The following is a 27,463-nucleotide window of genomic DNA, read 5'->3' on the forward strand; positions in this document are numbered from 1 at the left end:
CCAGGGAGCTGTAAGGGCTGCGGTGTGACACTCCAGGCTGCACTGCTGCATAGGTTCTGGCTGCAGGATGATATTCTAGGCACCATGCTAGCCAGATGAGACAGCAGAAAAAAGCTCAGAGGGCCAGACCAAATGATTCCGGGGTCCTTATACGGCCCCAGGCCTGAGGTTCCCCATCCCTGCCCTAGCCTAACCCTCCCGGGGGAAGGTTGCCTAACCCTAAGTCCCTCCCCCCGGGAGCCCCTAACCTAACCCTCCCCCCCGTGGCTGTCGGCACCCGCCTTACCTTTGTTCGGTATGGCGGGCGTCAGGCTCCCGGCATTGTGATGATAGGCGTCGGGATTTCGACACCTATCATTAGACCCCTGCCGGGATTAGACGGTCAGGAAGCCGGCGGTCGGCATTTTGACCGTCGGCTTCCTGTCTGCATCCATTTTGATACATAAAATTACGCAGAAACTGCAATTCCTGCATAATTTTATACATTGCTCCTATGTACCAAAAGTACAATGCAGGAGGTTTCACAGAAATCCCCGGCTAAGTGCTAATTAACGCTGCAGATGGCAGTCCCCATTTTCATCAATGGGGACTATGATCTGACCCCTATGTACTAAAGTCCAAAAAGCTAAGCTTATTCGGTGTTCAGCCTGGTAATTTACACCATCTTCAGGTGGTGTAAGCAGCTTTGAGCCTATGGGGGCTCCCAATGCAGGAGAGAGATCTTTCACCATCTCTAGCGCAGCCCCCGGCCGGCTCCGGAAGCTGACGCTGTAACAAATGTGCAGTGTCAGCTTCCCCCGGAGAGGTCTCAGTTCTGTGAGAGACAATTTGCCGGGGATATAACTCGCAGGGACATAACTGCATATAACTGGGATAGAACTGCAGCCCTTTGTACATAGCAGGGATATCTTCATTAAAAATTAAAATATCCCCTGCGAGTTGGATACATAATAATCGCAGCAGTACCGCGATTATTGATACGTAGACACCATAATCACAGATCAAAAACCGATACAAAGAGGAAGCACCATATATATTTATAGCAAATAAAGAAAAAAAAAATTGCGCCATTTAACAGCGCTAAACGCCTATGAAAAGAAGATTCTTTAAGGAACGTCACGAGAACAGCAGCGGCCATTATATACATACAGGAGACTGACCTCATAATGAGACGTGATCATCTGGTTCAGCAGCGTGGACACAGAATAGAAAGACCCGGTCATGATTCCTGTAACAACAGAACATTATCTTATCCTCTGACTAAGCAAATATCGTGCCATCATATGCCCAGGACAAAGGGGGAGGGCACAGCACCGGGTAACGTACATGACATCGCAAATACCAGGTATATGAATCATCGGAAACTTGGAGCAGAACCACCACCCTCCCCAGCAATCCCTATCACAGAGATTAGCGGATGTTATTTTACACTCAGTCTGAGGTTTAATAGATCATGTAGGAACCTGCGCTGCCCGTGTTCACGCATCGTCGAGCGAAGAAACCTAAAATAGACGGCCTGAAGCTTCAACAGCGAGGATGGAAGAGTATCATACAGGATTTAGGGCACCTTGGCTTTTATTTTTAAATGGTTTAGTACAGAGTTTCTCAAACTCCGCCACCACAGTCCAGGTTTTAAGGATATCCAGGCTTGAGCAGAGGTGACTTAAGTAATTTGTGTATATGTATAAATCTCCTTAAAACCTGGACTGTAATGGCGGAGTTGGGAAACTCTGGTTTAGTATAGAAAAACCGGCATACATACGAGTGGTCAATAGGAATTCTGCCGACACTGCTTCATTTTTAACATTTTAGAGCCCTTACTGTACCCCACTAAGGTTAGAGCAACCCTGCCCTGCTGTCTGGGCATGACATTACCGCATTGCAGAATACCATCATATCACCGGAACGTACCCTCCGGCACATTTTATTTATTTATTAACAGTTTCTTATATAGCGCAGCATATTCCGTTGCGTTCTGAAAGGAGCCCGTCCCTGTGATGTGCCCGCAGTGCTGCTGGGTACGATCAGTCACGCCGATTGCACATGCACGGCCACTATAGCCGGGGTAGGGTTCCGGAGTGACACTCTACTGACTAATTATGCGATGCGCAGTCCATAGACTACAGCGGCTAATGCCATTAGCTGCCGGGGCCAATCTTCACTGCATTCCGGAAGTTGGTAATTCTGGCAGCGGTTAGCGCCGGGCCAGCTCGGAGGCGTCACACAATCAAATGAGCTTCTGCGCATAGGCAGAGGCTCATTCAGGACTTTAAGCAATGATCGCGGGAAGGCTGCTGCGCCATGGGCCTTTGCGGTGGTAGGAGTAGTGAGTCACACCTCATGCCTCTGGGCTCCGCCTCCAGCAGTCATCCACGGGGAGGGAGGCACAACCCAAAATCTTGCATAGGGCACTAATTTGGCTAGGGTTGGCTTTGATCCCCCCATAGAAACCTATGGGGGCTGCGGCTGCCAGCAGGAATGGAGGGTGTCTCTCCATTCATATGGGGGGGGAAACTTAATATTTGCAGTTAACCCCCCCCCAAAAAAATGGGTGTTTTGGGGGATTAAGCCACAAATCCCCAATGATAAATGTGCCCCTAGGGATGAAAAATGGGAACACGCAGAGAGCGGTTACAGACGGTAGTGGGAGGGATGAAGTACGAGGCGCCGCTATCTACGACAGGTGCACGTCTTACCGTAGCTAATCAGCAGCAGCAGGAAAGGAACGTTCCTGAAGAGATTGATGATGGAGAGTTTGTAGGTGTATTTCTCAGGCGGGCTGTCCTGCAGAACGGCCTGCGACTGGCTGGGAGGGGTCTTCGGCTTCTCTTTAAACACTGAAATAGATAAAAGGTGTAGTATCAGCATATACTGGAGATTACGCACATAAATGGTTATTCCTTGCAGGTGGGGAATGAGGAGTCCGACAGGATTCTCTACAGTAAAAGCAGTGGCACGGTGACATGTAGTCACATAACTAGTGGGAGGACAAACTCACACAGCGTAATATTAAAAGTGATTAGGGAACGCTGTTACCCACCATTGCCAGCACAATGGCCGACATATTACACGGCTGATTCACACCCGTCAGAGAAAAAATGTACACGCAGAGCAGGAGATCCTGATTGGTGCATCCCTAATAATAGGAGATTAACCCACATACACTGGATTAGAAACCTGCTGCCTTACACAGTCACGTTTTCTCCATCTATAGAATTCAAGAAAACATTATTCCTGGAGGAACAGTTAGACCGGGATAAACGGATCATCGGTCTTAAGAGGCTAAGGCCCTCATTCAGAGCCGCTCGTTAGCGGCAGTACGCTCGTTCCGAGCGATGTTCGCACATCTGCGCATGCATACGGTTTTTGGTACGCATGCGCGAACCAGTCAGTGCCGAAAATCGTTTGTACGCTATATAGCGAGTGCCTGCTATTTTGAGTGACAGAATGAGGCGTATGTGGGTGGTAACAGGGGAAGGTGCTTGAAAACGGGGGAGTGGAATTCGAACGCAGGCGTGCTTAAAGGTCAAAACGGGCGTTTTAAGGGAGTGCATAATTAATATAGCAGCGTCATTGACCACGTCACTTGTTTTTTTTTAACTCAGAACTGCTCGCAAAATAGCGGTTGAAAAAACCAACCACAAGAATAGCGAGCAGTTCATAGGCTGTACGATGTACTCGATTAATCTAATAAATAGCGGACATGACGTATGGTGCGAGCGGCCAGGGGGCGTTTTTATCAAATAAACGAGCGTATGTTTTGCTCGCTCGTTCAGACTTAGAGGTGTGAACAGACTGCAATGTGCGAACGGATCATTTGAATAGCCACCCCTTGTTTTTGAACGAACGACCGCAAATAGCGAACGGCTCTGAATGAGGGCCTAAATTCCTAAAAATAGTAGGGTTTCTTTTTTTTCCCCAAGATGGGAACGATGTGCACTCAGGGGGCTGATTCCCTGCACATGGATAAACCATGTTACAATGCATGGGGTACAAACGGGTTGGGTATGGATTGCCAGCAGTCGGGACGCTGCTGGTCAGAATACAGACCGGCATCCTGACAGCCAGAATCCCGATACACCCAGGGGCGTATCTATAATGGGTGCAGGGAAGCCGGGCCCCTGCGTCCAGGAGGGGCCCAAACCGCACACCCTGCTCCCATAACATTAATTACCTTTCCGGTGTCCCACGTTGGCGCGGGGGTCCGGCGCTGTAAAACGACTGTAAAATGGCCACGGCGGCCATTTTCTCGTCGCATGCGCAGTACAGGGAAAATGGCCGCTGCGGCCATTTTTCCGTCGCATGCGCAGTACAGGGAAAATGGCCGCTGCGGCCATTTTTCCGGTGACCTGTGCATTCATTATAGACTCTGGGCACACTCTAGCGCCCAGAGTCTATAACAGTGCGCTGCCGGCCGCAGAGGAGGGGGCCAGTGTCGGAGACTGCACACAGGCTCCCTCCCCTCTAGAAATGCCCCTGGATACACCCATAGGCAAGTATGCTAGGACTAACCCTAACCCCAATACTCCCCCTCTCTAGTGCTCAACCCTAACCCTAGTGCCTAACCCCGCACCCTGACCCTCCCCTAACTGCCGATACTTACCTTTGGGATGCCAAAGGTCGGCATACTGGTGCGGGGATCCCGACATGGTCGGGATTTCGGGACTGGTATTTAGATTATCAGCGTCCCGCACGCCGGGATGCCGACTACATCCCATACAAGCGCATTGCTTATTTTTGCATGCAGGGTAAATAACGGCTGCTTTTGCATGTAGCCCACAAATGCTGGACAGCTTTATGTTTACACTGCAATTTAGAGGTCAGCTAGGAGACGCCCCTCCCTGATCTAACTCCTCCTGCAGATTTTACATCTGCCCCACCGGCAGCGCAGCCTGGTGTCACCCGGGGGCGAAGTTGTTTTGTATTTAAGCTTTGCTCCCAACTCAGAATCAGCCTCTCAATGGAGAAATGAAAGGACGAGGGTTTAGCAGCACATGGCACCTGCTCATTGATCCAGAGCTGCAAGGAAACCAGTCTTCATCTGTAGGCAGAGCTGCACCCATCCCATCAACCAACTGCCGCCATCACGGCCAGCGCCCGTTTACACCAGTCCTATACCTGATGCATGAGCTCCATTGAAAGTCACACTAATCCCTGCGCACGTTCATCTCACCATAGCGCACAATAGCACCTACTTAACTTGCGTGCGAACGCCCCACTGCCGCCATGTTGCACCCATACAGCTGCAAGTGGAGATGCAAATCGAGATGCGTACACTTGGCCGTAGACCATGCGCAGTGCTACAAAAATGGCAAACTTCATCTGCAAAATGGAGTTACACGCAACATTCAATCAGCGCCCGTGTGTAATAAATACTAGCCCACACAGTAGGATTTAATTTAAATAAATAAAAAGAAGTGTGAAAATAGAGCCCTATATCTTCTTGGGGCTTATTTACTAAGCCTTGGATGGAGATAAAGTAGCAACCAATCAGCTCCTAACTGTCATGTCACAGGCTGTGTTTGAAAAGTGACCGGAGCTGGTTGGCTGGTAACTTATCTCCATCCAAGGCTTAGTAAATAGACCCCAAAGAATTTAAAGTAACAAATCTATAACCTCTGCTCGCCCCTCGGTGACACAAAGATAGCAGAGCAGCTCTGCCGCCTCCGCCTCCAATGGTGTCACTTGGTGCAGCCTGCACCCCCCATAGTGACGCCACAGCAAACAGCCCCTGTGCACATAACCTAATTCACAGTAGTCAGCCCCATTTATAGACAGAAAGCCAGGAAAAGTGACACTTTCCCTGCGGATTGCCAGCACAAAACACTTTATTGCATCTCAGATCATACTTACCTACTTTTGAAAAAGCATTTCAGGGAGATTGTGATAGCAGCACCTATGAGCGCAGCGGTAAAGGGGGCGTGTACTGCTACATCTGAGAGGCGTGTCATACATGTGATAGGCGTGTACTGCTACATCTGAGAGGCGTGCCATACATGTGATAGGCGTGTACTGCTACATCTGGGAGGCGTGTCATACATGTGAAAGGCGTGTACTGCTACATCTGAGGGGCATGTCATACATGTGATAGGCGTGTACTGCTACATCTGAGAGGCGTGCCATACATGTGATAGGCGCGTAATGCTACATCTGAGGGGCGTGTCATAATACTGACTTACATTCAAATGTAAATGAGCCCCAAAGCAGTTAGTAAAATCTATTTGTTGCTGAAAACACACTGATACTTTGCAGAAAATACATGTAGCCATAGGGATCATTGTGCCTTATACTCAATGCAGGGAAGTTATACTGATTATCCCATTTGAGAAATAGATAGATAGATAGATAGATAGATAGATAGATAGATAGATAGATAGATAGATAGATAGATATCTATCTATCTATCTATCTCTTTTTTATATAACAGCTGGGGAGTAAGGTGCAATCAGGGAGATTGCTATACTCTTCAGGGAGACTGCTGCTATTTCAGGGAGTCTCCCTAACAATCAGGGAGAATTGGTAAGTATGTCTCAGAGGTTATATATGAAAGCTGGAAAATTCCATCACTTTATACCCATAAACCTTTCTACTTCCAGCTCATGCAAAAGTTTATATTATTCCCAGGGATAATAACTGTACTGTGAAATAACTGCACGTTAAAGATAATTATACCCCACATTATCACCAAAAACGCATATGCACACAGTTAATCAATAACCCAAAGATTACACAGGGCTAGAACGCAAACATATACCCTCTGCAATATACTAGCAGTAAAAGTCATTACTCTGACCTGCGACAGCTGACTGGGGTCACACAGGGAATCACCTGCAAAACACAACAGCCACAAGAGACCACATCCTGGGGTGAGGTGTTTATATTGGGATGGTTATAAGCAGATTGCTGGCTGACCTCATGTAACACTAACAGCAGCAATACTGCAGCCATATCTTACACAGCTGGTTCCCAGCCTAGCTCCTATAACCATCTGCAGCTGACTCTCTCAGTGCTAGCAGGATTGCATAGCCTTAGATGTGTCGCCTGTACAGAACCGGCCTCAGCAATTCCATCCCTATTAACTAAAGGGTTTTGGGAAGAATTGAGGAGTTTACTACCCCAGGAATGAGTGATCTTCAAACAGTCACACCGATACAGATTGGCCAATTACAAAGTGCACGATCCCATGGTCTGACAACTAACGTTATCAAACATGACTGGGATTTGTTTGCCTACCCTGTATGACCATCACCCACAGAGGAATTCATTCATTCCTAGGAATATAAACTTATATAGATGTCACGAGCAGGGCCCTCCTTCCTTGTGAATTCTTCCTTCCCTCACTCCTCCCCATTGCCATCAGCTGCACCAAACCTGTGTGTTCAGCCGGCACGGCTACGGTGGGTATTACTGTATGACTGGATATGTAGCAATGGTTATATATAGTGTTCATTCTAGCACCCCGCACACCTGTCACAACCCGTGCAGTTCCTCTTTCCTGCCTGGGGTGTAGCTCTCTGCTCTGGTGCTTCTAGCACACTCAGTTGATGCAACAAACTTCTGAGATACAGACCAGCGTGTGCTAGAAGCACCAGGGTATAGAACGACATCCCAGGCAGGATAGAGGAACTCTACGGTCTGTGACAGGTGAAGGGTGCTAGATTGAACACTAGTTATAGCTTGTATCCTATGTCTTGTACTGTGAGTGTTTTGCATTTTTCTCGTCTTGTTAGCAAGGCTTCTGTCTATGTACCGTGTAAGGAGCTGCGGACGCCTGGTGACGCCATATAAAAGTATAAATCATAATGTGGTTAGGTTACCAGTCAGACTAGAAGTGTTCCATATTGCAATCACAGAGTTGTGCTCGGTTAGGATACATTTGCTAATTTATTACCATGGAATGTAAAATGTGACCTGATGAATTATGGACAGCGGAAGATAAAACCTTGTCCCCCAGGCCTCAAATACTCATTACAGAGCGATTGGGGTAACGCCTCGGATTTGAAGCAGAAGAGTAAGAAATTATAATGAACAGTTACAGAAATTTTCTGAATTCTACCTATGACTGAAATTCTTTTGTGTGGGTGTCAGAGCGGCTCTGATGTAACAGGGCTAACCTGACTGTCCGGCATGTAAAGCCTTTAGGTACTAGAGCAAAAGACACGCTGCCATTAGTATGTAGAAGGAGCCATGAGACTCATGGGTTTTGTCAGAGGAGTAATATATAGAAAGTTACAGCGAATTAACGTTGGACACTGGGATTTCCGTATGGCGTTGGGACATAGATACCAGCGCTCTCAATAGAACACAATTTAGGCAATTTGAGGGAACATAGGTAAAGTTATAATATACAAATCCGAAAATATAAATGAATTACTTGTACAATAAATGTGACATACCCCAGATCCCATCTCAAAATCAGACAGGCCTGTCAGTGCGGATATTTCCACGTAGAATGTATTTCAAAAAAGAATAAAGTTGGAACAGACCGGTGGTTCTTAAACTCGGTCCTCGGGACCCCACACAGGTCACCAAGCAGGTGCACAAGTGTAGTCATTACTCAGACACATTTTTTTTTAAAAATCCACAGGTGGGGCCAATTATTTCACTTGCGATTCTGTTAGGAGACCTGGAAAACATGCACTGTTTGGGGTCCTGAGGACAGAGTTTGAGAACCTGTGGAAAAGACTGATCTTCCAGTACAGACCTGGTTTCCTGCAGAGATTCTGAGGGTTTAGCCCAAGTAATATCTACAATGTACTCAAATATACAAACTACAAGGAGTCTGGAATAAACTTCACAGATCACAATACACACGTTACTTGTCTAGCGAGAGACACGTTGGATGAGGCAACGACCTGGGTCATTTAAGATTTACGCTTTTGCTGTCTAAAGGCTGGTAAAGGAGATTTCATCATGGAAGAGTTCCCAAGGGCAGACATTTTCCTCTATCTCTGCATGTGGTCCCCTTGTATCCAGTGATTAGGATCTTCAGCTGTACACGGGCCCCATCTCTGAGGCACAGAGGAGCCATCAGCAGCAAGGAGCAGGCCCTTTAGGCAGACCAGGCGATAGGGAGAACTAATTAGGGCACAGATGGAATCTACTGAGAGAGAGTAAAGGTGGAAAACCTGAGTAATGTTTGTAGACCAGGAGGACGGGGCCACTATTCAAAGTTTTAGCAGCTGTAACACCACTTGGCCTTAGGCTGATGTGCGCCTGCCAGAAGCCACCACTTTTACTGGCCATAGCAGACAGACCCCCAGGTCGGAGCCCGCCCCGTGGGTTGGCCTGACCATTAGACTGTGGGTACTGAACTATGTTGCGGCGTGATTTACGGCATAACCAAATCACATTTTCATTGCGCTATAGCCGCGCGGTGTCTGTGTATAAAACAAATAGTTATATTTGGAAAGATATTTGCTTAGGACAGCGGTTCTCAGTGCCAGTTCTCACCAACCCCCAACAGGTCATGTTTACTGGATTTCTGTCTGTGGAAACTGATGGAATAATTACTAACCCAGCAAAATAAATGACTTCGCCTGTGCAGGATTACAGAGTTTCAGCAAATAGGACCTGTTGGAGGTAGTTGAGGACTGGGGTTGAGAACCACTGGTTTAGGTGATTAGCTGTACCCATGTTAGCAGTACCAGGCAAGGGCTGGTCCCGCACACTGAACCCTGCAGTGCCGATCTGGCGTTGGGAGTCAGTCTCTGGCCGCAGCTAAGCCTGATGGCATCTGCCCCAGTTAGCACGGGTAAGGAGCCAGTTGGAGAGCCAGTATCATGACACCTATAGTGGACAGACTAAGTCACACTTACCTGCAATAGTCAGGATGAACAGAAGTGTGGATACAGCCGCTGTGCCATAGAACATAATGCCAATATTGTGTCCAGTCAGCTCTTTATCATGGTCTGTCTTGGGAACCAAGACGGGGGGGAGGAGGAAGCCAATCGCGGTCCCGAACTGAGGAACAAAGAGATAAATATTAGACAGCCTGTTCCTTAAAAGGTCTCCTCAACATGGATGAACTTTGATACTCTTCTTAGACAGAAGATAACTGTAAATGGTACAGCATGAGCTCTGTGTGCGGAATGGATTCTGCTGTACATTGGGGAAAATGACTTGGCAGACGCCTCGACTTATAGGGAAATAAGAGAGGCCCACGGTGTAATATAGAGCAATACTGAAGTGTCCAGCCTGTGTGACATGGGACAACACTATCCTTTATGAGACTTCTATCAAGAGCAGATTTCGTCACTGTGAAGGACTCCAGAGCCACCCACTTAGTACATGAGAGTGGACGATATAAAGGGCCCTTACAATGCACATTGAAGTGGGCTCCAGAGAGGGTCACACTGTACTGGGTGAGGACGAGGCTGGGAGGAGAGGTCATGCAGGTTCCTCTGACTCAGGTGAGAGCATTACAGCAGCGGCGTTTAGCATTGCGCAGGTGAAGTACTTGTCCAGATCCTGCAGATAACAGATGTGGTAATGTAAGAGTACATTTGGTAACATGCCCCCTGGGGGGGGGGGTTACACCTCAGGTCTCTACGCAGTGGCATGAATGCCAACGTGAGGCAGAAGACACATACTGTACATTAGTGTACATTCAGCTGGTTGGTTAAAGGTCCTTCCCACAGTAACTAGACATGTTTTCAAGATATCCCTATATAAACAGACTTAAATTAGTGGATGGATTATTTGAATTTTAAAGAAAGGCCTATGACATGCACTATTGGGATGTAGCGGCATGCCGGTGTGCGGGATGCCGACAGTCCTAAAATACCAGCACCGTAATCCCGACAGATGGGGATCGCGACACCACCGAAGATAAGTATTAGGGTTCAAGGGGGGGGGGGGTAGCGTTGGTGCTGGTTGGGGACAGCCATGTATTACAAATTGCAGCTATACACCAGAGGCAGGCAATTTGTGGGACTACAAACCCCAGCATGGCAGGCTCTGATGCTGCCCATAGATATATTTGACTGAAAATATACAAATTACCTTCCATAGGAAAACTACTAGTAATTCAACATTACATCTGAGCGTCTCATTATACACACAGCCTGAAGAGTGGTCAGAACGTCTCTGTCTGTACTGGACACTGTCGTTTCCTGGTGTAGGTCTGCAAAGCTCCTTCTCATGCAGGATATTATTATATTATTATTATTTCTCTGTCTGTTATTAGTCAGTCTCACATGTAACTATAAGAACAAAATTTCCCCTTGCACAGTGCAATGTGGGTGCTGAATACATAATTCATTATCAGCAATGACAGCCAGGCTTTGTGTCCCAGCCCTAATACACAATCTATAGAATGAACTTTGCAATACAGAGCTAAGGGGGGAGGGAGAGGGAGAGGATGCGAATGAGCCTGTACAATGTGCCATCATGTATGACCGTTCTGAATGTATTGACACAGGCATCACTACCTCCCTCTGATACATTTTATCACTATACAGTACCACAGTTGCACCGCAGCACTACACAGTAACACTGATACACTGTGGCACTACACAGTAACACTGATACACTGTGGCACTACACAGTAACACTGATACACTGTGGCACTACACAGTAACACTGATACACTGTGGCACTACACAGTAACACTGATACACTGTGGCACTACACAGTAACACTGATACACTGTGGCACTACACAGTAACACTGATACACTGTGGCACTACACAGTAACACTGATACACTGTGGCACTACACAGTAACACTGATACACTGTGGCACTACACAGTAACACTGATACACTGTGGCACTACACAGTAACACTGATACACTGTGGCACTACACAGTAACACTGATACACTGTAGCACTACACAGTAACACTGATACACTGTGGCACTACACAGTAACACTGATACACTGTAGCACTACACAGTAACACTGATACACTGTGGCACTACACAGTAACACTGATACACTGTGGCACTACACAGTAACACTGATACACTGTGGCACTACACAGTAACACTGATACACTGTGGCACTACACAGTAACACTGATACACTGTGGCACTACACAGTAACACTGATACACTGTAGCACTACACAGTAACACTGATACACTGTGGCACTACACAGTAACACTGATACACTGTGGCACTACACAGTAACACTGATACACTGTGGCACTACACAGTAACACTGATACACTGTGGCACTACACAGTAACACTGATACACTGTGGCACTACACAGTAACACTGATACACTGTAGCACTACACAGTAACACTGATACACTGTGGCACTACACAGTAACACTGATACACTGTGGCACTACACAGTAACACTGATACACTGTGGCACTACACAGTAACACTGATACACTGTGGCACTACACAGTAACACTGATACACTGTGGCACTACACAGTAACACTGATACACTGTGGCACTACACAGTAACACTGATACACTGTGGCACTACACAGTAACACTGATACACTGTGGCACTACACAGTAACACTGATACACTGTGGCACTACACAGTAACACTGATACACTGTGGCACTACACAGTAACACTGATACACTGTGGCACTACACAGTAACACTGATACACTGTGGCACTACACAGTAACACTGATACACTGTGGCACTACACAGTAACACTGATACACTGTGGCACTACACAGTAACACTGATACACTGTGGCACTACACAGTAACACTGATACACTGTGGCACTACACAGTAACACTGATACACTGTGGCACTACACAGTAACACTGATACACTGTGGCACTACACAGTAACACTGATACACTGTGGCACTACACAGTAACACTGATACACTGTGGCACTACACAGTAACACTGATACACTGTAGCACTACACAGTAACACTGATACACTGTAGCACTACCTCCGGCTGATACCATGTTACTATGCTACAGTGTATCAGTGTTACTGTATAGTGCTACAATGTATCTCCTCTCCCGGCCCCGGCGCTGCCCCTCACCTGGTTCCCCAGCACGGCGGTGGCGCAGGCCGTGGACACCTCCTTGGGACCGAACCAGACGGAGGCCACCCGGGAGGGCAGCCCGAGGATGAAGACCTGGGCCACGGAGCAGACCACCTGGGCCAGCAGGGTGACCGGGAAGAGGTCCGGCCGGGCGCTGGCGCACTTGATCCAGGCGCCCAGGCAGTTGAGGCCGGAGCCCAGCAGCGCGGTGACCCGGAGCCCGCGGGTGTCCAGCAGCCAGGTGGCCGGGAAGATGAGCGGCACGTAGGCCAGCATGTACACCATTGACAGCCAGTCTATGTGCTGGTTGGAGACGCCGTAGAAGCCGGTGAAGATGCTGCTGAGGATGCTGTACTGGATCCACTGAAAGGCATTGACCAGCGAGTACAGCGAGAAGACGCCGAGCACCAGGAAGCGGCGCCGGTACAGGCGCGTCTGCAGCGGGGGAGCCCCGGGGGGCAGCATGGCCTGGCTCTCCTCCGGGACCACCACCACATCGCCGTTACTGCTGGGGCTGTCCTTCCCCGGGATCATGTGCCCGTTCCCGGGGCTGTGCTCGGGGGGTACCATGCTGCGGGCGGGGGCCGGAGGCTCAGGTCAGGCTGCGGGGAGAGGGCTCCGGGGTACCGGCCAGCATGTGCTGCACTCACAGGGCGACAGCAGCACGCAAATCAGCCGGCACACAGCGGCCAATCAGCGAGCACTACTGTCATCTATCCAGCCAATCAGCTGCACAGGTGTGCCACGCCCATCACAGAAAGGAAGGTGTGTGACAGATGGATGGTCTGGCCGCTGTGATGATGCTGGAGCAGGGTCTCTCCCCCGCCCCTCCCTCTCCCCCGCCCCTCCCTCTCCCCCCTGTTCTCTCTCTGCCCCCCCCCTCCCTCTCTCCTGTTCTCTCTCTCCTGTTCTCTCCCTCTCTCCTGTTCTCTCTCTCCCCCGCCCCTCCCTCTCCCCCGCCCCTCCCTCTCTCCCCTGTTCTCTCTCTGCCCCCCTCCCTCTCTCCTGTTCTCTCCCTCTCTCCTGTTCTCTCTCTGCCCCCCCCTCCCTCTCTCCTGTTCTCTCTCTGCCCCCCCCTCTCTCTCTCCTGTTCTCTCTCTGCCCCTCCCTCTCTCCCCTGTTCTCTCTCTCCCCCTCCCTCTCTCCTGTTCTCTCTCTCCCCCTCCCTCTCTCCTGTTCTCTCTCTCCCCCTCCCTCTCTCCTGTTCTCTCTCTGCCCCCCCCTCCCTCTCTCCTGTTCTCTCTCTCCCCTCCCCTCTCTGTCCCTACTCCCTCTCCTGTCCTCTCTCTCCTGTTCTGTCTCACTCTAACCCCTCTACTTTGTTCCCTCTCTCTCCCTACCCCCTCTCTCCCATTTCCCGTCTCTCCTGTTTTCTCTCCCCCTCCCTCGCTCCCGATCCTCTCTCATGTTCTCTACCTACCTCTCTCTCTACTGTACTCTCTACCCCTGTCTCCTGTTCTCTCTCTCTCTCCTCCTTTCTATTGTCTCTCCTTTTCTCTCTCCCTATCCTGTTCTCTCTCTACCTCTCTCCTGTTCTTTCTCCCTACCCACCCTCTTTCTCTTTCCTTACCTCCTCTCTCTACCTACCCTCTTTTTTCAGTTCCCTCTCTCTCCCTACACCCTGTCTCTCTCTCCCTACCCTCTCTTTCCTGTTCTTTCTCCCTCTCTCTCTCCCCTGTTCTCTCAATGAATCCCTCTCTTGTTCTATCTCCCTACCCCTCTCTCCCTGTTCTTTCTCCATACCCCTCTCTCTTTCTCCTGTTCTCTCTCCCTACCCCTGTCTCTCTCTCTGTCTTTCCTGTTCTCTCTCTCTCCCTACCCCCATCTCTCTCTCCCTACCCTCTTTCCTGCTCTCTCTCCCCCACCCACAATCTTTCTCCCTCTCCTGTTCTCTCTCCTTACCCCTCTCTCTCCCCCCTGTTCTCTCTCCCTACCCCTCTCCCGTTCTCCTTCCCTACCCCTCTCTCCCTACCCCCTTCTCTCTTGTTCTCTCTCTCCCTACCCCTCTCCCGTTCTCTCTCTCCCTACCCCTCTCCATTGTTCTCTCTCCCTACCCCTCTCTCTCTCCTGTTCTCTCTCTGCCCCTCTCTCTCTCCCCTGTTCTCTCTCTCCCCCTCCCTCTCTCCTGTTCTCTCTCTCCCCCTCCCTCTCTCCTGTTCTCTCTCTGCCCCCCCTCCCTCTCTCCTGTTCTCTCTCTCCCCTCCCCTCTCTGTCCCTACTCCCTCTCCTGTCCTCTCTCTCCTGTTCTGTCTCACTCTAACCCCTCTACTTTGTTCCCTCTCTCTCCCTACCCCCTCTCTCCCATTTCCCGTCTCTCCTGTTTTCTCTCCCCCTCCCTCGCTCCCGATCCTCTCTCATGTTCTCTACCTACCTCTCTCTCTACTGTACTCTCTACCCCTGTCTCCTGTTCTCTCTCTCTCTCTCTCTCTCTCCTCCTTTCTATTGTCTCTCCTTTTCTCTCTCCCTATCCTGTTCTCTCTCTACCTCTCTCCTGTTCTTTCTCCCTACCCACCCTCTTTCTCTATCCTTACCTCCTCTCTCTACCTACCCTCTTTTTTCAGTTCCCTCTCTCTCCCTACACCCTGTCTCTCTCTCCCTACCCTCTCTTTCCTGTTCTTTCTCCCTCTCTCTCTCCCCTGTTCTCTCAATGAATCCCTCTCTTGTTCTATCTCCCTACCCCTCTCTCCCTGTTCTTTCTCCATACCCCTCTCTCTTTCTCCTGTTCTCTCTCCCTACCCCTGTCTCTCTCTCTGTCTTTCCTGTTCTCTCTCTCTCCCTACCCCCATCTCTCTCTCCCTACCCTCTTTCCTGCTCTCTCTCCCCCACCCACAATCTTTCTCCCTCTCCTGTTCTCTCTCCTTACCCCTCTCTCTCCCCTGTTCTCTCTCCCTACCCCTCTCCCGTTCTCCTTCCCTACCCCTCTCTCCCTACCCCCTTCTCTCTTGTTCTCTCTCTCCTACCCCTCTCCCGTTCTCTCTCTCCCTACCCCTCTCCATTGTTCTCTCTCCCTACCCCTCTCTCTCTCCTGTTCTCTCTCTGCCCCTCTCTCTCTCCCCTGTTCTCTCTCTCTCCCTCCCTCTCTCCTGTTCTCTCTCTCCCCCTCCCTCTCTCCTGTTCTCTCTCTGCCTCCCCTCCCTCTCTCCTGTTCTCTCTCTCCCCTCCCCTCTCTGTCCCTACTCCCTCTCCTGTCCTCTCTCTCCTGTTCTGTCTCACTCTAACCCCTCTACTTTGTTCCCTCTCTCTCCCTACCCCCTCTCTCCCATTTCCCGTCTCTCCTGTTTTCTCTCCCCCTCCCTCGCTCCCGATCCTCTCTCATGTTCTCTACCTACCTCTCTCTCTACTGTACTCTCTACCCCTGTCTCCTGTTCTCTCTCTCTCTCTCTCCTCCTTTCTATTGTCTCTCCTTTTCTCTCTCCCTATCCTGTTCTCTCTCTACCTCTCTCCTGTTCTTTCTCCCTACCCACCCTCTTTCTCTTTCCTTACCTCCTCTCTCTACCTACCCTCTTTTTTCAGTTCCCTCTCTCTCCCTACACCCTGTCTCTCTCTCCCTACCCTCTCTTTCCTGTTCTTTCTCCCTCTCTCTCTCCCCTGTTCTCTCAATGAATCCCTCTCTTGTTCTATCTCCCTACCCCTCTCTCCCTGTTCTTTCTCCATACCCCTCTCTCTTTCTCCTGTTCTCTCTCCCTACCCCTGTCTCTCTCTCTGTCTTTCCTGTTCTCTCTCTCTCCCTACCCCCATCTCTCTCTCCCTACCCTCTTTCCTGCTCTCTCTCCCCCACCCACAATCTTTCTCCCTCTCCTGTTCTCTCTCCTTACCCCTCTCTCTCCCCTGTTCTCTCTCCCTACCCCTCTCCCGTTCTCCTTCCCTACCCCTCTCTCCCTACCCCCCTCTCTCTTGTTCTCTCTCTCTACCCCTCTCCCGTTCTCTCTCTCCCTACCCCTCTCCATTGTTCTCTCTCCCTACCCCTCTCTCTCTCCTGTTCTCTCTCCCTACCCCTCTCTCCCCTGTTCTCTCTCCCAACCCCTCTCTCTCCCCTGTTCTCTCTCTCCCTACCCCACTCTCTCCCGTTCTCTCTCTCCCTACCCCTCTCTCTCCAGTTCTCTCTCCCTACCCCTCTCTCCTCCTTTCCGTTGTCTTTCCTGTTCTCTATCTCTCCCTACCCCCATCTCTTTCTCCTGTTCTCTCCCCCTCCCACCCACCCTCTCTCTCCCTCTCCTGTTCTCTCTCTCCCTCCCCTGTTCTCTCTCCCTACCCCCTCTCTCCTGTTCTCTCCCTACCCCTCTCCCGTTCTCTCTCTCCCTACCCCTCTCTCTTTCTCCTGTTCTCTCTCCCTACCCCTGTCTCTCTCTCTGTCTTTCCTGTTCTCTCTCTCTCCCTACCCCCATCTCTCTCTCCCTACCCTCTTTCCTGCTCTCTCTCCCCCACCCACAATCTTTCTCCCTCTCCTGTTCTCTCTCCTTACCCCTCTCTCTCCCCTGTTCTCTCTCCCTACCCCTCTCCCGTTCTCCCTCCCTACCCCTCTCTCCCTACCCCCCTCTCTTGTTCTCTCTCTCCCTACCCCTCTCCCATTCTCTCTCTCCCTACCCCTCTCCATTGTTCTCTCTCCCTACCCCACTCTCTCTCCTGTTCTCTCTCCCTACCCCTCTCTCTCCCAACCCCTCTCTCTCCCCTGTTCTCTCTCTCCCTACCCCACTCTCTCCCGTTCTCTCTCTCCCTACCCCTCTCTCTCCAGTTCTCTCTCCCTACCCCTCTCTCCTCCTTTCCGTTGTCTTTCCTGTTCTCTATCTCTCCCTACCCCCATCTCTTTCTCCTGTTCTCTCCCCCCTCCCACCCACCCTCTCTCTCCCTCTCCTGTTCTCTCTCTCCCTACCCCTCTCCCTCCCCTGTTCTCTCTCCCTACCCCTCTCTCCCTACCCCTCTCCCCTGTTCTCTCTCCCTACCCCTCTCTCCCGTTCTCTCTCCCTACCCCTCTCTCTCCCCTGTTCTCTCTCCCAACCCCTCTCTCTCCCTACCCCTCTCTCTCCTGTTTTCTTTCCCTACCCCTCTCTCCCTACCCCTCTCTCCCATTCTCTCTCCTCCTTTCCGTTGTCTTTCCTGTTCTCTCTCTCTCCCTACCCCCATCTCTCCCCTGTTCTCTCTCCCTACCCCTCTCTCTCCCGTTCTCTCTCTCCCTACCCCTCTCTCTCCACTGTTCTCTCTCCCTACCTCTCTCTCTCCTGTTCTCTTTCCCTACCCCTCTCTCTCTCCCTACCCGGCTCTCCCTAACCCCTCTCCCGTTCTCTCTCCTCCTTTCCGTTGTCTTTCCTGTTCTCTCTCTCCCTACCCCATCTCTTTCTCCTGTTCTCTCTCCCTACCCTCTCTTTCCTGTTCTCTCTCGTCTTTCTCCCTCTCCTGTTCTCTCTCTCCCTACCCCTCTCCCTCCCCTGTTCTCTCTCTCCCTACCCCTCTCCCATTCTCTCTCTCCATACCCCTCTCCCCTGTTCTCTCTCCCTACCCCTCTCTCTCCCCTGTTCTCTCTCCCAACCCCTCTCTCTCCCCTGTTCTCTCCTAACCCCTCTCTCTCCCGTTCTCTCTCCCTACCCCACTCTCTCCCCTGTTCTCTCTCCCTACCCCTCTCTCTCTCCGTACCCCTCTCCCTACCCCTCTCTCCCGTTCTCTCTCCTCCTTTCCATTGTCTTTCCTGTTCTCTCTCTCTCCCTACCCCCATCTCTCCCCTGTTCTCTCTCCCTACCCCTCTCTCTCCCTACCCCTCTCTCTCCACTGTTCTCTCTCCATACCTCTCTCTCTCCCTACCCCTCTCTCTCCCCTGTTCTCTCTCCCTACCTCTCTCTCTCCTGTTCTCTCTCCCTACCCCTCTCTCTCCCAACCCCTCTCTCTCCCCTGTTCTCTCTCTCCCTACCCCACTCTCTCCCTACCCCACTCTCTCCAGTTCTCTCTCCCTACCCCTCTCTCCTCCTTTCCGTTGTCTTTCCTGTTCTCTATCTCTCCCTACCCCCATCTCTTTCTCCTGTTCTCTCCCCCCTCCCACCCACCCTCTCTCTCCCTCTCCTGTTCTCTCTCTCCCTACCCCTCTCCCTCCCCTGTTCTCTCTCCCTACCCCTCTCTCCCTACCCCTCTCCCGTTCTCTCTCTCCCTACCCCTCTCCCCTGTTCTCTCTCCCTACCCCTCTCTCCCGTTCTCTCTCCCTACCCCTCTCTCTCCCCTGTTCTCTCTCCCAACCCCTCTCTCTCCCTACCCCACTCTCTCCCCTGTTCTCTCTCCCTACCCCTCTCTCTCCTGTTTTCTTTCCCTACCCCTCTCTCCCTACCCCTCTCTCCCGTTCTCTCTCCTCCTTTCCGTTGTCTTTCCTGTTCTCTCTCTCTCCCTACCCCCATCTCTCCCCTGTTCTCTCTCCCTACCCCTCTCTCTCCCGTTCTCTCTCTCCCTACCCCTCTCTCTCCACTGTTCTCTCTCCATACCTCTCTCTCTCCTGTTCTCTCTCCCTACCCCTCTCTCTCTCCTGTTCTCTTTCCCTACCCCTCTCTCTCTCCCTACCCGTCTCTCCCTGACCCCTCTCCCGTTCTCTCTCCTCCTTTCCGTTGTCTTTCCTGTTCTCTCTCTCTCCCTACCCCATCTCTTTCTCCTGTTCTCTCTCCCTACCCTCTCTTTCCTGTTCTCTCTCCCCTCCCACCCACCCTCTTTCTCCCTCTCCTGTTCTCTCTCTCCCTACCCCTCTCCCTCCCCTGTTCTCTCTCTCCCTACCCCTCTCCCGTTCTCTCTCTCCATACCCCTCTCCCCTGTTCTCTCTCCCTACCCCTCTCTCCCCTGTTCTCTCTCCCAACCCCTCTCTCTCCCGTTCTCTCCTAACCCCTCTCTCTCCCATTCTCTCTCTCCCTACCCCACTCTCTCCCCTGTTCTCTCTCCCTACCCCTCTCTCTCTCCCTACCCCTCTCTCCCTAACCCCTCTCCCGTTCTCTCTCCTCCTTTCCGTTGTCTTTCCTGTTCTCTCTCTCCCTACATCCATCTCTTTCTCCTGTTCTCTCTCCCTACCCTCTCTTTCCTGTTCTCTCTCCCCTCCCACCCTCTTTCTCCCTCCCCTGTTCTCTCTCCCTACCACCCTCTCTCCTGTTCTCTCTCTCCCTACCCCTCTCCCGTTCTCTCTCTCCCTACCCCTCTATCCTGTTCTCTCTCCCTACCCCTCTCTCCCGTTCTCTCTCCCCTGTTCTCTCTCCCAACCCCTCTCTCTCCCGTTCTCTCTTTCCCTACCCCACTCTCTCCCCTGTTCTCTCTCCCTACCCCTCTCTCTCCTGTTCTCTTTCCCTACCCCTCTCTCTCCCTACCCCTCTCCCTAACCCCTCTCCCGTTCTCTCTCCTCCTTTCCGTTGTCTTTCCTGTTCTCTCTCTCTCCCTACCCCCATCTTTCTCCTGTTCCCTCTCTCCCGTTCTCTCACCCTAACCCTCTCTCCCGTTCTCTCTCCCTAGACGCTCTCCCCTGTTCTCTCTCTGCCCCTCCCTCTCTCTCTCCTGTTCTCTCTCTCCTGTTCTCTCCCTCTCTCCTGTTCTCTCTCTCCCCCGCCCCTCCCTCTCCCCCGCCCCTCCCTCTCTCCCCTGTTCTCTCTCTGCCCCTCCCTCTCTCTCTCCTGTTCTCTCTCTCCTGTTCTCTCCCTCTCTCCTGTTCTCTCTCTCCCCCGCCCCTCCCTCTCCCCCGCCCCTCCCTCTCTCCCCTGTTCTCTCTCTGCCCCCCTCCCTCTCTCCTGTTCTCTCCCTCTCTCCTGTTCTCTCTCTGCCCCCCCTCCCTCTCTCCTGTTCTCTCTCTGCCCCCCCCTCCCTCTCTCCTGTTCTCTCCCTCTCTCCTGTTCTCTCTCTGCCCCCCCTCCCTCTCTCCTGTTCTCTCTCTGCCCCTCCCTCTCTCTCTCCTGTTCTCTCTCTGCCCCTCCCTCTCTCCCCTGTTCTCTCTCTCCCCCTCCCTCTCTCCTGTTCTCTCTCTCCCCCTCCCTCTCTCCTGTTCTCTCTCTCCCCCTCCCTCTCTCCTGTTCTCTCTCTGCCCCCCCCTCCCTCTCTCCTGTTCTCTCTCTCCCCTCCCCTCTCTGTCCCTACTCCCTCTCCTGTCCTCTCTCTCCTGTTCTGTCTCACTCTAACCCCTCTACTTTGTTCCCTCTCTCTCCCTACCCCCTCTCTCCCATTTCCCGTCTCTCCTGTTTTCTCTCCCCCTCCCTCGCTCCCGATCCTCTCTCATGTTCTCTACCTACCTCTCTACTGTACTCTCTACCCCTGTCTCCTGTTCTCTCTCTCTCTCTCTCTCCTCCTTTCTATTGTCTCTCCTTTTCTCTCTCCCTATCCTGTTCTCTCTCTACCTCTCTCCTGTTCTTTCTCCCTACCCACCCTCTTTCTCTATCCTTACCTCCTCTCTCTACCTACCCTCTTTTTTCAGTTCCCTCTCTCTCCCTACACCCTGTCTCTCTCTCCCTACCCTCTCTTTCCTGTTCTTTCTCCCTCTCTCTCTCCCCTGTTCTCTCAATGAATCCCTCTCTTGTTCTATCTCCCTACCCCTCTCTCCCTGTTCTTTCTCCATACCCCTCTCTCTTTCTCCTGTTCTCTCTCCCTACCCCTGTCTCTCTCTCTGTCTTTCCTGTTCTCTCTCTCTCCCTACCCCCATCTCTATCTCCCTACCCTCTTTCCTGCTCTCTCTCCCCCACCCACAATCTTTCTCCCTCTCCTGTTCTCTCTCCTTACCCCTCTCTCTCCCCTGTTCTCTCTCCCTACCCCTCTCCCATTCTCCTTCCCTACCCCTCTCTCCCTACCCCCTTCTCTCTTGTTCTCTCTCTCCCTACCCCTCTCCCGTTCTCTCTCTCCCTACCCCTCTCCATTGTTCTCTCTCCCTACCCCTCTCTCTCTCCTGTTCTCTCTCTGCCCCTCTCTCTCTCCCCTGTTCTCTCTCTCCCCCTCCCTCTCTCCTGTTCTCTCTCTCCCCCTCCCTCTCTCCTGTTCTCTCTCTGCCCCCCCTCCCTCTCTCCTGTTCTCTCTCTCCCCTCCCCTCTCTGTCCCTACTCCCTCTCCTGTCCTCTCTCTCCTGTTCTGTCTCACTCTAACCCCTCTACTTTGTTCCCTCTCTCTCCCTACCCCCTCTCTCCCATTTCCCGTCTCTCCTGTTTTCTCTCCCCCTCCCTCGCTCCCGATCCTCTCTCATGTTCTCTACCTACCTCTCTCTCTACTGTACTCTCTACCCCTGTCTCCTGTTCTCTCTCTCTCTCTCTCTCTCCTCCTTTCTATTGTCTCTCCTTTTCTCTCTCCCTATCCTGTTCTCTCTCTACCTCTCTCCTGTTCTTTCTCCCTACCCACCCTCTTTCTCTTTCCTTACCTCCTCTCTCTACCTACCCTCTTTTTTCAGTTCCCTCTCTCTCCCTACACCCTGTCTCTCTCTCCCTACCCTCTCTTTCCTGTTCTTTCTCCCTCTCTCTCTCCCCTGTTCTCTCAATGAATCCCTCTCTTGTTCTATCTCCCTACCCCTCTCTCCCTGTTCTTTCTCCATACCCCTCTCTCTTTCTCCTGTTCTCTCTCCCTACCCCTGTCTCTCTCTCTGTCTTTCCTGTTCTCTCTCTCTCCCTACCCCCATCTCTCTCTCCCTACCCTCTTTCCTGCTCTCTCTCCCCCACCCACAATCTTTCTCCCTCTCCTGTTCTCTCTCCTTACCCCTCTCTCTCCCCTGTTCTCTCTCCCTACCCCTCTCCCATTCTCCTTCCCTACCCCTCTCTCCCTACCCCCCTCTCTCTTGTTCTCTCTCTCCCTACCCCTCTCCCGTTCTCTCTCTCCCTACCCCTCTCCATTGTTCTCTCTCCCTACCCCTCTCTCTCTCCTGTTCTCTCTCCCTACCCCTCTCTCCCCTGTTCTCTCTCCCAACCCCTCTCTCTCCCCTGTTCTCTCTCTCCCTACCCCACTCTCTCCCGTTCTCTCTCTCCCTACCCCTCTCTCTCCAGTTCTCTCTCCCTACCCCTCTCTCCTCCTTTCCGTTGTCTTTCCTGTTCTCTATCTCTCCCTACCCCCATCTCTTTCTCCTGTTCTCTCCCCCTCCCACCCACCCTCTCTCTCCCTCTCCTGTTCTCTCTCTCCCTCCCCTGTTCTCTCTCCCTACCCCCTCTCTCCTGTTCTCTCCCTACCCCTCTCCCGTTCTCTCTCTCCCTACCCCTCTCTCTTTCTCCTGTTCTCTCTCCCTACCCCTGTCTCTCTCTCTGTCTTTCCTGTTCTCTCTCTCTCCCTACCCCCATCTCTCTCTCCCTACCCTCTTTCCTGCTCTCTCTCCCCCACCCACAATCTTTCTCCCTCTCCTGTTCTCTCTCCTTACCCCTCTCTCTCCCCTGTTCTCTCTCCCTACCCCTCTCCCATTCTCCTTCCCTACCCCTCTCTCCCTACCCCCCTCTCTCTTGTTCTCTCTCTCCCTACCCCTCTCCCGTTCTCTCTCTCCCTACCCCTCTCCATTGTTCTCTCTCCCTACCCCTCTCTCTCTCCTGTTCTCTCTCCCTACCCCTCTCTCCCCTGTTCTCTCTCCCAACCTCTCTCTCTCCCCTGTTCTCTCTCTCCCTACCCCACTCTCTCCCGTTCTCTCTCTCCCTACCCCTCTCTCTCCAGTTCTCTCTCCCCACCCCTCTCTCCTCCTTTCCGTTGTCTTTCCTGTTCTCTATCTCTCCCTACCCCCATCTCTTTCTCCTGTTCTCTCCCCCCTCCCACCCACCCTCTCTCTCCCTCTCCTGTTCTCTCTCTCCCTCCCCTGTTCTCTCTCCCTACCCCCTCTCTCCTGTTCTCTCCCTACCCCTCTCCCGTTCTCTCTCTCCCTACCCCTCTCTCTTTCTCCTGTTCTCTCTCCCTACCCCTGTCTCTCTCTCTGTCTTTCCTGTTCTCTCTCTCTCCCTACCCCCATCTCTCTCTCCCTACCCTCTTTCCTGCTCTCTCTCCCCCACCCACAATCTTTCTCCCTCTCCTGTTCTCTCTCCTTACCCCTCTCTCTCCCCTGTTCTCTCTCCCTACCCCTCTCCCGTTCTCCCTCCCTACCCCTCTCTCCCTACCCCCCTCTCTTGTTCTCTCTCTCCCTACCCCTCTCCCATTCTCTCTCTCCCTACCCCTCTCCATTGTTCTCTCTCCCTACCCCACTCTCTCTCCTGTTCTCTCTCCCTACCCCTCTCTCTCCCAACCCCTCTCTCTCCCCTGTTCTCTCTCTCCCTACCCCACTCTCTCCCGTTCTCTCTCTCCCTACCCCTCTCTCTCCAGTTCTCTCTCCCTACCCCTCTCTCCTCCTTTCCGTTGTCTTTCCTGTTCTCTATCTCTCCCTACCCCCATCTCTTTCTCCTGTTCTCTCCCCCCTCCCACCCACCCTCTCTCTCCCTCTCCTGTTCTCTCTCTCCCTACCCCTCTCCCTCCCCTGTTCTCTCTCCCTACCCCTCTCTCCCTACCCCTCTCCCCTGTTCTCTCTCCCTACCCCTCTCTCCCGTTCTCTCTCCCTACCCCTCTCTCTCCCCTGTTCTCTCTCCCAACCCCTCTCTCTCCCTACCCCACTCTCTCCCCTGTTCTCTCTCCCTACCCCTCTCTCTCCTGTTTTCTTTCCCTACCCCTCTCTCCCTACCCCTCTCTCCCGTTCTCTCTCCTCCTTTCCGTTGTCTTTCCTGTTCTCTCTCTCTCCCTACCCCCATCTCTCCCCTGTTCTCTCTCCCTACCCCTCTCTCTCCCGTTCTCTCTCTCCCTACCCCTCTCTCTCCACTGTTCTCTCTCCCTACCTCTCTCTCTCCTGTTCTCTTTCCCTACCCCTCTCTCTCTCCCTACCCGGCTCTCCCTAACCCCTCTCCCGTTCTCTCTCCTCCTTTCCGTTGTCTTTCCTGTTCTCTCTCTCCCTACCCCATCTCTTTCTCCTGTTCTCTCTCCCTACCCTCTCTTTCCTGTTCTCTCTCGTCTTTCTCCCTCTCCTGTTCTCTCTCTCCCTACCCCTCTCCCTCCCCTGTTCTCTCTCTCCCTACCCCTCTCCCATTCTCTCTCTCCATACCCCTCTCCCCTGTTCTCTCTCCCTACCTCTCTCTCTCCCCTGTTCTCTCTCCCAACCCCTCTCTCTCCCCTGTTCTCTCCTAACCCCTCTCTCTCCCGTTCTCTCTCCCTACCCCACTCTCTCCCCTGTTCTCTCTCCCTACCCCTCTCTCTCTCCGTACCCCTCTCCCTACCCCTCTCTCCCGTTCTCTCTCCTCCTTTCCATTGTCTTTCCTGTTCTCTCTCTCTCCCTACCCCCATCTCTCCCCTGTTCTCTCTCCCTACCCCTCTCTCTCCCTACCCCTCTCTCTCCACTGTTCTCTCTCCATACCTCTCTCTCTCCCTACCCCTCTCTCTCCCCTGTTCTCTCTCCCTACCTCTCTCTCTCCTGTTCTCTCTCCCTACCCCTCTCTCTCCCAACCCCTCTCTCTCCCCTGTTCTCTCTCTCCCTACCCCACTCTCTCCCTACCCCACTCTCTCCAGTTCTCTCTCCCTACCCCTCTCTCCTCCTTTCCGTTGTCTTTCCTGTTCTCTATCTCTCCCTACCCCCATCTCTTTCTCCTGTTCTCTCCCCCCTCCCACCCACCCTCTCTCTCCCTCTCCTGTTCTCTCTCTCCCTACCCCTCTCCCTCCCCTGTTCTCTCTCCCTACCCCTCTCTCCCTACCCCTCTCCCGTTCTCTCTCTCCCTACCCCTCTCCCCTGTTCTCTCTCCCTACCCCTCTCTCCCGTTCTCTCTCCCTACCCCTCTCTCTCCCCTGTTCTCTCTCCCAACCCCTCTCTCTCCCTACCCCACTCTCTCCCCTGTTCTCTCTCCCTACCCCTCTCTCTCCTGTTTTCTTTCCCTACCCCTCTCTCCCTACCCCTCTCTCCCGTTCTCTCTCCTCCTTTCCGTTGTCTTTCCTGTTCTCTCTCTCTCCCTACCCCCATCTCTCCCCTGTTCTCTCTCCCTACCCCTCTCTCTCCCGTTCTCTCTCTCCCTACCCCTCTCTCTCCACTGTTCTCTCTCCCTACCTCTCTCTCTCCTGTTCTCTCTCCCTACCCCTCTCTCTCTCCTGTTCTCTTTCCCTACCCCTCTCTCTCTCCCTACCCATCTCTCCCTGACCCCTCTCCCGTTCTCTCTCCTCCTTTCCGTTGTCTTTCCTGTTCTCTCTCTCTCCCTACCCCATCTCTTTCTCCTGTTCTCTCTCCCTACCCTCTCTTTCCTGTTCTCTCTCCCCTCCCACCCACCCTCTTTCTCCCTCTCCTGTTCTCTCTCTCCCTACCCCTCTCCCTCCCCTGTTCTCTCTCTCCCTACCCCTCTCCCGTTCTCTCTCTCCATACCCCTCTCCCCTGTTCTCTCTCCCTACCCCTCTCTCTCCCCTGTTCTCTCTCCCAACCCCTCTCTCTCCCGTTCTCTCCTAACCCCTCTCTCTCCCATTCTCTCTCTCCCTACCCCACTCTCTCCCCTGTTCTCTCTCCCTACCCCTCTCTCTCTCCCTACCCCTCTCTCCCTAACCCCTCTCCCGTTCTCTCTCCTCCTTTCCGTTGTCTTTCCTGTTCTCTCTCTCCCTACATCCATCTCTTTCTCCTGTTCTCTCTCCCTACCCTCTCTTTCCTGTTCTCTCTCCCCTCCCACCCTCTTTCTCCCTCCCCTGTTCTCTCTCCCTACCACCCTCTCTCCTGTTCTCTCTCTCCCTACCCCTCTCCCGTTCTCTCTCTCCCTACCCCTCTATCCTGTTCTCTCTCCCTACCCCTCTCTCCCGTTCTCTCTCCCCTGTTCTCTCTCCCAACCCCTCTCTCTCCCGTTCTCTCTTTCCCTACCCCACTCTCTCCCGTTCTCTCTCCCTACCCCTCTCTCTCCTGTTCTCTTTCCCTACCCCTCTCTCTCCCTACCCCTCTCCCTAACCCCTCTCCCGTTCTCTCTCCTCCTTTCCATTGTCTTTCCTGTTCTCTCTCTCTCCCTACCCCCATCTTTCTCCTGTTCCCTCTCTCCCGTTCTCTCACCCTAACCCTCTCTCCCGTTCTCTCTCCCTAGACGCTCTCCCCTGTTCTCTCTCCCTACCTCTCTCTCCCTACCCCTCTCTCTCCTGTTCTCTCTCCCTACCCCTCTCTCTCCTGTTCTCTCTCCCTACCCCTCTCCCTACCCCTCTCTACTGTTTTCTCTCCCTACCCCTCTCTCTACTGTTCTCTCTCCCTACCCCTCTCTCCCCTGTTCTCTCTCCCTACCCCTCTCTCCCCTGTTCTCCATCCCTACCCCTCTCTCTCCTGTTCTCTCTCCCTACCCCTCTCTCCCCTGTTCTCCCTCCCTACCCCTCTCTCTCTACTGTTCTCTCTCCCTACCCCTCTCCCCTGTTCTCCCTCCCTACCCCTCTCTCTCTACTGTTCTCTCTCCCTACCCCTCTCTCTCTACTGTTCTCTCTCCCTACCCCTCTCTCTCTCTACTGTTCTCCCTCTCCTGTTCTCTCTCTCCTACCCCTCTCTCTCCCCTGTTCTTTCTCCCTACCCCTCTCTCCCTACCCCTCT

General features: G+C 52.6%; 1 protein-coding gene across 1 annotated transcript in view; it reads right to left on the reverse strand.

Moving 5' to 3' along the window:
- FLVCR1 (FLVCR choline and heme transporter 1) overlaps positions 1 to 13,655 on the reverse strand; it is a 35,868-nt gene extending 22,213 nt beyond the window's left edge. The window contains exons 1-4 of the mRNA XM_088458322.1: positions 12,976 to 13,655; positions 9,819 to 9,963; positions 2,697 to 2,837; positions 1,161 to 1,228 (exon numbers count right to left, since the gene is read on the reverse strand). Coding sequence (XP_088314448.1) covers positions 1,161 to 1,228; positions 2,697 to 2,837; positions 9,819 to 9,963; positions 12,976 to 13,548 — 927 coding nt within the window. The 5' untranslated portion in view covers positions 13,549 to 13,655. The remainder of the gene's footprint in view (positions 1 to 1,160; positions 1,229 to 2,696; positions 2,838 to 9,818; positions 9,964 to 12,975) is intronic.
- Positions 13,656 to 27,463: the final 13,808 nt, after the last annotated feature.

The sequence above is a fragment of the Taudactylus pleione genome, unplaced genomic scaffold (genome assembly GCF_031769625.1).
Source record: "Taudactylus pleione unplaced genomic scaffold, aTauple2 ptg000825l, whole genome shotgun sequence".
Taxonomy (NCBI): domain Eukaryota; kingdom Metazoa; phylum Chordata; class Amphibia; order Anura; family Myobatrachidae; genus Taudactylus; species Taudactylus pleione.